Source organism: Anopheles arabiensis, chromosome 3, assembly GCF_016920715.1.
Source record: "Anopheles arabiensis isolate DONGOLA chromosome 3, AaraD3, whole genome shotgun sequence".
Taxonomy (NCBI): Eukaryota; Metazoa; Arthropoda; class Insecta; order Diptera; family Culicidae; genus Anopheles; species Anopheles arabiensis.
Genome location: NC_053518.1, coordinates 81,661,582 through 81,673,250, shown reverse-complemented (window position 1 = coordinate 81,673,250; position 11,669 = coordinate 81,661,582). Strand labels below are relative to the sequence as shown.

The 11,669-nt window shown below is 44.6% G+C and overlaps 1 protein-coding gene across 2 annotated transcripts; it reads right to left on the bottom strand.

The window, feature by feature from the left end:
• Positions 1-134: 134 nt before the first annotated feature.
• On the bottom strand, positions 135-9,995 carry LOC120902695. Of its 2 annotated transcripts, XM_040311663.1 has the most exons (10): positions 8,317-9,994; positions 4,904-5,104; positions 4,485-4,827; positions 4,166-4,417; positions 3,106-3,538; positions 2,996-3,029; positions 2,253-2,493; positions 2,100-2,183; positions 549-923; positions 135-468 (listed from the first exon to the last, which is right to left on the bottom strand). In XM_040311663.1, the coding sequence occupies exons 1-10, from the start codon at positions 9,195-9,197 to the stop codon at positions 250-252; spliced, it is 3,063 nt and encodes a 1,020-aa protein (XP_040167597.1). In that variant the 5' UTR covers positions 9,198-9,994; the 3' UTR covers positions 135-249. The 2 variants fall into 2 exon arrangements, with proteins under 2 accessions (XP_040167597.1, XP_040167598.1); XM_040311664.1 differs by lacking the exons at positions 135-468; positions 549-923 and adding an exon at positions 1,441-1,815 and having other exon boundaries at positions 8,317-9,995.
• Between the last annotated feature and the right edge of the window lie 1,674 nt (positions 9,996-11,669).

The following is an 11,669-nucleotide window of genomic DNA, read 5'->3' as shown; positions in this document are numbered from 1 at the left end:
GTGCGATCGATTGGAATTTGCATAGCTTCCAGGAATGTAGCAAACGGGCGTAGACTCATCGGCGCAGATATAGGTTTCGACGAATGCCGATTTTTGCACACTGGAAGAATGTTTGATAGTGATTTCGCCGGGGATTTTTTGGGGAATGACAGTAGAAAGACTGCTAACACGGGGAATTTATTACGAGTTTGTTTTGGGGTACAAGGGAGAGGTTATACGCTACAGGCTATACTAAAACCAATTTCCGTTCTACGAGTGCCGGGCAAACACCGTGCAGTACTGTCCGTAGAACTTGTCCCGGTTGGCCGTATTGCCAAAGTCAATCGGATGTTTGGCTTCGTTCTGGACCACGTTCAGGCGCACCTCGGACTTTTTGCTAATCCGCACGTTGGGCATCTTCGGTCCATCGCGCCCGAAGCGGTCGATAAAAGCAAACCCGGTGTACTTTTCCGTTTGGCGTCCAAATTCCTGTAATGTGATGCATTGAAAAGAGTGAAGTGCTTTAGTGCAGCTTCGAAATAAAAGACAGAACAGACTGTCGCTCCTACCCGTACGAAATGGAATTTAACACAGACGACCGCACGGTCACAGAGCAGCACCCGGTGGGAGCTGATCGTTTCGTTGTCATACCGCACCCGGTCGGAGTACAGCACCAGACCGAGCTTGGCAGGCGATATCTTCTCGTCCATGTTGAAGAGCCGATAGTTTTGGAAGAGCAGCTTGCGGAAGCCGGCAACCTGCACCTCTACGTAGGCCAGCTTCCGAAACAGGTCCTGATGCTCCATGTGGCCCGAGTTGAGCTGCTCGGACAGCTGCACGACCAGGGCCTGGAAGAAGTGCTCCAGCTTGTTCCAGTGCTGCACGCTCAGGAAGGTAAACTCATCCATCGTCGGTGCGACCATGCTGTCGGTAATGCTGGAGCGCTGCAATTAAAAAGTGCCCGATAAGCTGTTATTGCTCCAATTTTCCGGGGAGCGAAGGGACGTGCAGGGAGTGGCGGTAATCGTGGCTACTTAAGAGATTGATAGATGGGATATATGTTAGTTTATCGATTGATTGCTTATCGGACGTGCGTTAAATTGAATTACGGCGGGGCGCTGCTTCATGCGAATTGTAAGTGAAAAGATGGAAGGGAGTGATTGGCTGGCAGTTTGAGCGTGGTACATTGTGAAATGGGTCATTGAATTTAAATACGATGAAGATTTATATCATTTTCAGGGCGACTTTTTTATGTTGCACTTAATTGAAACTATACGCTATATCTCAGTCTGCATAGTTACAGATAACCATTATAATGTTCAAAAAAATTAAACCATTTAATTGCTAGCTGTACCAATATCTGTACTGCCTACAAAATTCATCACAAAAACCTTGATGAGTATGTACAGTTCAATATATAGTTTATTTTTCAATATAATTATTATTTTTGGATAAAAAAATGCCTCAAAACAATGCGGCTGGGTTATTTATTTGAAAATATGTAATGCAAATAAATTGTATGTAAAATGTGTTTCATCAATAAATTTTTCATAACTAACCAGTTTTTTTAGTTCTGATCACACTGAAATTATGAAGCAAACATTCCAAACCGATTTGTCCAACATATTGCAAAGAACTGCTCCATGGTGAGCCGCGAGCACAACTGGTATACTTGTCTTTTCAAACCGTTATACAAATTGTAAAGTTTCACTTTGTGTGAAATATTTCACCCGCAACGTATGAAATATTTCACTCATTCCAAATAAAACGTAAATTTAAGCGAACCGGAACATGCCTTCAGTAAAAACAATGTTGATGGTAATTGTACTGTGAAACCTGGATAAGAGAGAACATAGAATTGTAACAAAAGTTTTGATTATTGATATTTTCCCTATCATGTCTGGACAATATTTTCGAATTAATGCTGACTGAAGACGACAGCTAATACATCGCACTAATTGAGATTTTAAATTTTAACTTTATCTAGGTCTGTGTAACATAAATGACCGGAACCTTGTTTATATTTTCCAAAAACCGACTGTCTCGCTTATGAGATCTTTTGTTGTATCTTTTGTCTCATCATCCGTATGAAACTGATACGTAGAAACTGATGAACTTACCGCTGCTTTATGGACATTTTTCAAAATCTCCGCTGCTGGTTTGAACAGTCTTATATATTCATTGTAGACATCAAAAACACCTTCCTGAAATATAGTAATCAATTATAAATAATCAAAACAACTGTTTAGGCTAAAAAGGCATTAAAAACGCACCTTAAAATATCCAATGAACATCTCGCACACCTCATCGATCCCAATGTCGGCTCGTGACAAATCCTCGTACAAGCGCTTGGTGTGGAAATGCAGTATGCGATCGTACACGCGCATAAACTCCGCCACACGGGACGCGATCTCTTGCGGCAAATCGTGGAAGTAGTAGCGCCTGTTAGCGGCCAATATTCGGCAAAAGTTCTTCTGCATAATTGCAAGCTGTGCGATCGGTTTATCGGTGCTCCTGTGGGAAGATGCTTACGGTGTGTTAAGACGTGCGTGACCCGCAGCGAGTACATTACAATACCTCTCCAGCACCATACATTTTACCTCCGTATGCAACACAACACGTTTGCAGCAGCGAACCCATGTACGAATACAACACACAGAGACTACGCTCGGGGATAAGGCAACGTAGCGAATAATAATATGGACAAAACAACAGAGCGACAATGATGTATGTAGCTTCCAATCATACACAAACATCCAGTCAGTTTGGCAATTCGTTTGGGTACTTAATTTTATTTGCAAACCACAAAATGGCATTGGGGTTTGAAATGAGTCGAGCGTCGCTTATGAAATAGGTGTCTTAAGCTAGTGGTCGGCGGTATGTACACGAGATGATTGGTAGGAATAAAAGGGAGGTAAGGGAGGTTTTAAACAGGGCACAAAACAGAGCACAGAGGCCGTTCCGAGATGAAGCTTGGCGGAAGCCACACAGACACACCTCCTACAAGCTAACGTACCAGGTGGTTTGTGAGGTGGATTCGTAGCTTTCTCCTGCAAAAAGAAAAATACATAGCTGTTCTTACACATTCTCGCAAAGACTCCAGCGAACTGGCCATCCTTCACTTACGCATACTATTCACAGGACCAGTGCCGGACATCATGCTGGTAACGCTGCGTCGATTGATCGTCATCACGCTCGGTATCCGGGGGCGCACCATCGTGTTGATGCGGTCACGCTCGTTCACCGCAAACTCGCACATCATCTTCTCGACGTGTGTGGACAGACGCTGCGCCTCGTTCATGTCGCCGCAGGTCACCTCGATCTCCTGTATGCCACGCTTTCTCGCGTACAGATACACCTTGTTGCGGTTCTCGTTGTGCATGCCGATCTCCGACTCGTCGTACCGGCCGCGGTACTCGAGATGGGTTTTGACCTTCTCCGCATAGATGGCGCTCCGTTCGAACAGGAACAGCTTCGCCGGATAGCGCCGCCGATGGTCCCAATCGTAGATGTCAACCTCGAACATCTTCCGGAACTTGCCCTGACTAAACAGGTTAATCTGGAAGAGGCGAGACTCAGCTTGATTAGCAAGACATCAGCAAACATCTTGGAGAAATTATTGTGGGTTGTTGTGTTTTGTTGCTTCTAGCCACCTGGTTAGTGTAGATGGGAGACGTAAAAACCTAAAACCCCGCCGCCCAAAACCTAACTACCTGCGTACGCTAGATTAGTGTGCCCCATTGCTCCATCACCACAGGGGAAAGAGTTGTAGCAACATCCTTGCGCCCATGTTAGTTTTTGTTGTGTAAAAATTCCTTTGCAAGTGTGGTAGAAGTGTCTTAGAACCATATTTCCCATAGTTTGCAATTCACCGGGGCCCTAGTAGTGTCCAGTATCCTCACTCACAGGTTCTCGTTTCGAGGGATTATGATCCTGATGGGGACGCAGTATCAGCACCATCGGAGCGTGCAGCGGACTGCTGAAGAGATCGGAGATCGCAAGGCACTGATTCATGAGCTCCGTCTGGACGTCTCCGTCTGGTAAAAACGTGCCAATTTCACACACAAACACACACACACACGCACGCACAAACAATTGGTGTAATTTGTTTCTTGGTTTTGCTGAAAAGCTCGACTACTGTTGTTCACGCAAAAACGGTTGCACCCTTCCATGAGGATATACGCACCTCATAACACTCTTGGATGTCGTTGATGCTCATCGCCTCGTTTACGATGTCGATGAAGCGCTCGAGCCGCTTCTCCGCCTTGCACAGGATACCGATCTCGTCCTTGACCGACTCCAGCAGTGTGTCCTCGAGCTGCTTCAGGATCTCCTTGTTGATCTCGGCTAGCAGGAGTTTGTAGCGGGGCAGCCGCTGGATTGGCTGCAGCAGGAAACTGTTCAGGCCGAGCTTGTCGTCCACCTCTTGCTGGCGACGCTGTGGAGTTGATAATTCCTTGTAGTAAGGCACATTATATGAGGATTAATTGTGTCGTCGAAAGTACCTGAAAGAAGTCCAAGTTCTTGTTGCATATTCGCTCCGACTTGGGACGGTTCAGCGCAAACATGATGTAGCAGTAGAACTTGTCATTCTCCAGGAACCAGATGAACGTTTCCGCAATGCCAGCTATGCTAGCCCGATTGCTCTCCAGCATCGGCAGAAACTGGTTCTGGTGAAGGTTATGAATCTTTTCAATATTTCCAAAGATGTGATACTTCTGGCCCCGCAGTCCCGGGGGAAGGTTTTTCCCCGCCATTATGCTGACATAGTTTTCGATCCCGCGGCCAAGCGTTTGCACGTAGTTCGCCTCGTTTGCCAACAGCTCCTGTAGAATGCTTGATACGCGACTGTGTTTTGGAAGAGAGAATAAGACGCTCGTTAGTAGCACATCTGCTCTCTACCCCGGTTTCGCAAACTACTTACGCTGTTTTGAGTGAACTGTTCGAATCTGGCCGCACCGCGAACGGTTCCCCATCTTCCGAGTCACTGTCGAACGAACTGCTGCTAAACTCGTCGTGCTCTTCGTAGTGCGGCGTGCCCCGATCCACTACGCCCGGCACGAGCATGTTGTGAGCCTCCGAAATCTCGTCCGGCACTGTCGGGCCTTCGCCGAATTCGCCCTCACTGCAAACACAAAACATGATTTCGAAGTTTGAAGTTTGCTTGTTTTGTCGGAGTCTTTGCATTGAACAAAATTTGAAGTGACACGATAAGCGGACACAGTTTTGGGGAATCCCCGATGCAACAGTAAACAAACAAATTCGTAAGGGCTTAATCACACGCTCAAACTGTTATGTGCGGTTCCGTTGCTTTCCCTTATCGAGAACTAATGCGAGAAGGCTGTCTACAGGTCTACTGGAAATACTGGACTCCGCGAGACGGTTCTCTGGGTGGTGGAATTAATCAAATAAACACTTTTTGTTTTGTTTTTTTTTTCGGTTGGGTCTTCATTACACATTAATCTGAGCCACGATAAGTAAAAGCTAAATATAGTAATAAATTATTTCATCCAGCAACTTCTATGAATAAAGCAGCATATGTGTGGAAGGTCCCATAGTGCGACTCTCTTTTCAACCTTTTGTTCCGTTGTGTTCTTCAGCGCAGTGGCACAGCGACTGTTTCGATGACTCAGTGTCTACTATGAGCCTTCCTTCCTGCAGTACGTGCTACTTCTCTCTCTCTCTCTCTCTCTCTCTCTCCCTCTCTCTCGCTCTCCCTATTCTATTACTCGCCGGTCATTAGGTTCAAGTTCTTCCGCAAATTGAAGAGGTGCGTGCTTTCGCGCCAGAATCGCGATGCGCAAACCGATTTGATTTCACTTTGATCGCTTGACCTCCGGGTCCGGTACCGCACAACGGCCCCGCTTGCCGGTACTGGTTCTCTGTCATTGAGTTTGATTTCTTTGTGGAACTGTGAGAAGTTTGCTTTCGTGCACGCCCGAGCTACCCGGCTTAGGAGCTCACTGTGCGGCGGCGACGATGTCTGGTGGGAGCTAGATTTCTGAGAAACGGACACACAGTCCTCACTAGTTCGCAGGCTGACATGCAGCGAGCCAGATGAATTATTCATGCTGGCGCTGATAGAACGCATTACGACAATTGCATAACGACAATTGCAGCGAGTCAGTTTGAAAGTGGTCGTGTTGAGTATTCTTCCCATACGTAGTGAGCGGGAATAGTGCAGGAGGTTCTACTACTGCGCTTCCGGAATTTCCGAATCAGATGTATTATCATAGTTTTGCGAATTTTTGTGCATATTTATGGAACACGACCAAAATGAGCCCATTTTATTAATGGTTGATAATTTTGAAAATAACTTTATCATGACTCATGCTTTCTAACGACGTGGTTTTACGCTTCTACTTTGGACACACGAACAAAAGCCTTCAGTGTAATCAGTGGCATAATAGCTAAAGAAAATATGACTGTACAGAGTTGTGTATAGTCCCATGTCTATTTACACCGTCTGAAGCGCTGTGTAATTTCCAGAATGTTATTTGTCCTGTTGAAATTCTGATTGTATTTTAACTAAAAATGTTTGTCTCTTTTCGGAAAAGAGCAGAAAACACAACTGATTTTATAATGGCGTATAGCGTTGCTTAACGATCTCAACAACGATTGGACGAAGTCACAAAATTATTTGAACGAATTCAAAATTATTTAAGAAATTGTCAATAAATCGTGACAAGAGCTCAAAAATTTCCAAAAAACAACCAAATCAATGGGAAACAATAATTAAACATAGGAAATTCTGTAAGAGTGGTTTACTAATGACAACACCTAGAACTCGCGTACACCAATAAATGTATTTAACATCATAAATCGCGTTAACAAACAGATGCAACTGAACTGCAAAATTATTTTAGTTTGTAGGAATTTCCAGAGAAGATGTAGCGGACATTTCCAATTATAATCTGGTATATTCTTATTATGTTTACCAGAATTATTTTAACATGTTTATAACAAGAGATTTTGACAACTTTCTGACCTTCTATAGTTTTGTAATTAGCTGTTTGTTTGCCAATTTTTCAGGGTTAGCTATTCGTAATGGCTGTAATATCTCACTCGTACAAGTGTTGGAGTCGGTTGGCCTTCATTTTCTTATCACTCAGGAAGCTTTGCATTGCGAGAAATTGCGGTGATTATCGGTTCCGTGGTCCGTATTAAAGAGGGGAAAGTATTCAAACTTTCCAATATTAAATAATTCCAATCAAACATAAAGAGATGGGCATTTGATTGGGCTGTCCTGTAGATCAATTTTGGACACTGCTAGAAAGTCACTCTAGCTTTAAACTTTAAAATGACGTTCACGACACAAACCGAAAAAGTAGTATTTACCACTTTTGAATGAAGTCAATTCGCTTAGTCAAGGATTCGCGGAATATTGAATGCAACTGGAAAGGGAGCTGTGATCAACCGACAATTCCTGCGGGACGCTCACATGAACTTGTATAATCAGGACAATCTGCGACTTTCAAAGTCATAATGATACAAACTTTCTTAGCTATTTCTGATACATTAGAGTACATTGTGCCTGAGTCGTCTAGAGTACGACTTAACAATATCTTCATCATATGTTCAAATTTCGAATCGATTGAACTTTCCATAGTCTGGATTGACTTTCTTGCTATGCGCTTACCATTAATGACACAGTCATAGTCAAGCTGGTACAAGAATATGTAGTCAAGAACACAGTTGTAACGTCGAATGACGTAAAACAACATAATCATCACAAAAATAATAGTAATAACAGTTTTCCAACGAAAATTACTGCTATAACCATCAACATAGGTTACCACAGAACGTAACCTTGGAGTGAGCGATGACCTTCACCTACATAGTTTTGATTGGGCGACCATCAAAAAAACTATTCCCGATATTATCTAGAATTTGTTTGGCGCTAAAGTCATACGACTCGGGTTGGATACACTAGTAGAACTGTTGTTCGCACCCTGTGTTTTCAAGTGTCAGTTATCTCTGGGAAGATATCAAGCGTGTATCGATAGAAAACCGAGGGTGTCTACGTGTACTGCAAGTGTTCGTAGGAACGTCGGCAATGGAATGCGTTGACTTCAAGGATATATTTCACGCCTTCTTATCATGGTCACCGAAAACAGAGGCAAGCAACTGCTTAGAAAGCTTAAAGCGCCCTACCTTCTACCCTTCCGAAAACTAATTCCAACGCAGCTGTATATCCATAAAAAACAGAGACCACCTTGTTCACTACCTCTGTAGATGTGCGACCTCGATTTGGGGCGACGCGTTAGTCATAGATAACTTATCAGATCTTTGGATTTGTTTGATCACACGTGTGGGTGTGTGTGAAAGTGAACCTACCTTCCCGCAATGGCCCTGTCCGGGTGGTGCACTGCTGGTGCCTGTTCTCCCTCCTCCTCCTCATCACTGGTATCGAACTCATCGTCATCGTACATGTAGTCGTAGCACTGTTCCCCATCCGTCTTATCACTCTGCTCGGGCGTAGTGTAACCGAGTGCCCTCGCTCCTGCACCACCACCACCACCAACGGCACCCTGCAACGTTTGACGTCGTCGGCTGAGCCGTTTCTTGCCCACTGCCGCACCACCACTCGCACGCACACTCATCGCCATAACGCGATCTTCCGCGCTGGCCTCCAAATTGGACCTGCGCGAACGGGCCGGCAGCAGCGGCGCTAATGCGTCTTGTGCAATTTCCGCATCGTTCGACGCTTCACTCGCGGCGGGGCAATTTTCACTTTCCACCACACTTTCCACCACGATCGGCACTTGACACGGAACTGCTGCACGGAGCTGGAGGAGGGGTGGCGCTGTCGGGCGGTCTTCGGTCACTTCCGGTGTGGTTGACTCCTCGGCAACCTGCTGCAGCACGCCCGGCGGTGCTAAGGTGCCCATGGTACACTGTTGCTCTTGTCGTTCCTGTTCCTGGCGCAGCTCGTCGTGCGTTAGGTTCTCGAACAGTTGCGTTAGCCGCCGTACGTACGATGCGGCACCACCATTACCCTTCGGGCGGCGCACTAGCGTGCAGGGAGGGGGTTGGTTGGCCGGGGTGTGGATTAACGCCGGATCCTCCAGCGAGATACCGCTGTCACACGAAACGCGATCACCAGCGGGCTTCAAGTGCGTCGACTGCTTCTTCGGCCGGGCGTACGACTGATGGATTGCCTCCTCAACGTCGTCTTCGTTGTTGGTACTACTACCACCACCACCATGGCTGCTCATTTTGTTTTCCCACCCACCCACGTTGATATGTTGCGCAAACTTCGGGGGGCGGTTGGCTTCGTTACACGTCTCACAGTTCACTTCTCACGAGGCGAAGATGATCGTGGAGCAGGAGAAAAAAAGACGATTCAACGGAGTTGCGAATGCGAAACGAGATGATGAGACGTCGTCTCTACAGCACACACAGTTGCTACTGACTTCACTCGGCTCGGTTAGGTTTTATCACGAAAGTGGACACACACACACGCACACATGAGCACACATGAGCACACAGAGCAGTGTAATATTTTTCCCTTTATTCGTGCTATCTAACGGCTGTGTTATCGTCGTCTTTTCGCGAGCCCCACTTCCAACTACGTGCTCGTTGCGATCGGCAACCCCTCCACACGGGCACACTTTGGAGAGCTGCTGACACGATACTAATGGGTTTGGGGTTGAAAAACAACAACCGTTTTTTTTGTCTCACTTTACTCTTCTCACACTGTGCATGCGGAAATTTCTAATGCTCAACACTCCCCCGCACAACCGGCAAATGGCACTAACAGACACTTGCACAGCACACAGACTCGTCGTAGAACACCGCCGATCTGATCGGGTTCGCAGATCGGTGTAGCGTGATCAAATCACTTTCTCCGGTGAGGCTTTCCTTTGGACTTTTCCCCGCGTACTTGGAAACACACATGGAAGAAAGGTAACTACCACCGTACCAGCGGTCCGGTCCGGAAACCAAAGCCCTAAACCGACGACGACCGCCACTGCTAATCGGCGAACAAATACTGGACACCGGAGCGCGAGTTGCGCGACACACACCGAGTGCGGCGGCATTCCGTGACTCAGTTGAATGGCCGAGCAAGTGTGTGTGTGTGCGTATGCATGTGTGTGTGTGTGCCTATTAGGGGGTTGGTAATTGTGCTGTGTTGTTGCCCGCGAGACAGTTTTTCCTCACCCTTATGCCAGCGGCGCGTTAGGCCGCAACAGGTGTGTGGCAGTGACGTCTCGATCGTTATCACAAATCGGGCTGTGTGCGTTTGGGGGTTTGGGGCTGTGGCCCGATCGGCGGAAGGTTACACATTGCCGGTATGATACCGCTTCCAAACACACAGCGCTAGTCTGTGTACAATCGATTGGAAGTAAGGTCCAGTGCGGTGTGACGGCTCGGGCTGCGCGAGAACGGTAGTTTCATTTGGTGTCGATCGTGACGGTTTCAAACGTGTTCAAAGCTGCGGTTGTTGTTCAAGTGTTGTTCTTATCGTAGAACAAATTAACACAACTATTAGAAAGGACATTGAACGTGCTATTGTCGAGAGTGAATACAGCTGTAGATATTTTGTTTTAGTTTCTATTACACAGAGCACTCACTTGTGTTGCTAGAGATTGGTACATGTTTTATCAGCTAATTTGACGGCTAGTTTTCAATATTTTGATGTATTATGATTTATTTTTATTTTTATTTTATTTTAGAAGAAAGTAACCCATTTAGTAAATAATGAACATGGTCTAATAGATGGTTTCGTCTTACTTTTGATTTTGTTTATTTAAAAGTACAGTCTTTCCCCAAGTTACGCGAATAATGCGTTCCAGGGACATTCGTGTAAATTGGATTTTCGCGTAAGTCAAATATCACCTTTTACAGCTAAAATATATTTGATATACCTATTTATGCAATTTATTACGTATTTGATGTAATTGGTGTAGAAAAATGGGGAATTCTGGTTTTTAATGTTCTAAAGCTTTAAAAAAAATTGCAAAATATTTTTCTAAACTGTTAAAAAAAATAATCATGTAACTCGAATTCGCGTAACTCGAGTGTCGCGAAACTCGGGGAAATACTGTATTCAAATATTGCATGTCAACATTTTTCTTAAATAATCCAATTGATGTTCAACCTTAGAAAACAAAAAATCGTTATTTTGAATTCCTCCATGAGCTGAGAAACACCATCGTGATGTTCAAATCGTGATTAATTAGTTTAACTAACAAACGATAGAAAAATAGCAACAAAAATTTTAAGATTATTAGCCCAATGGCTAGTTTGCAGGACATTCCCTGCTCCTAGAAGCTGTGTCTAGCCTCAGTTATTGTTGATATTGTTGTACATCAGTCAAAGATATATTTATTTATATATTTATTTATTTATTTTATTTTATTTTTTTATTTTTTTTATTTTACCTTCTTCTCAGACCGGTTTCAGTTGTTCTCTGACGTTGTGACTTTTTCGGATGTTAGTTATGTCCCTCGCCTGTATAAGGTTTCGACTTGGAGGTAAATTTTGAAAATTATGTATCAAAAAGGCATAACACTTAATCAAACATCATAGGATCGTAGTACAACTATAATTAAAGAATTATTTAGTTTGTGAATGCCGTCAAAACATAATACAACATCTTTATGAGTAGTTTTATTTCCGGAAGCGGATTAAAAAATCACACCTGATTCAGAAATTAAAAAAAAAAACTAGGCATTAGGCATTCT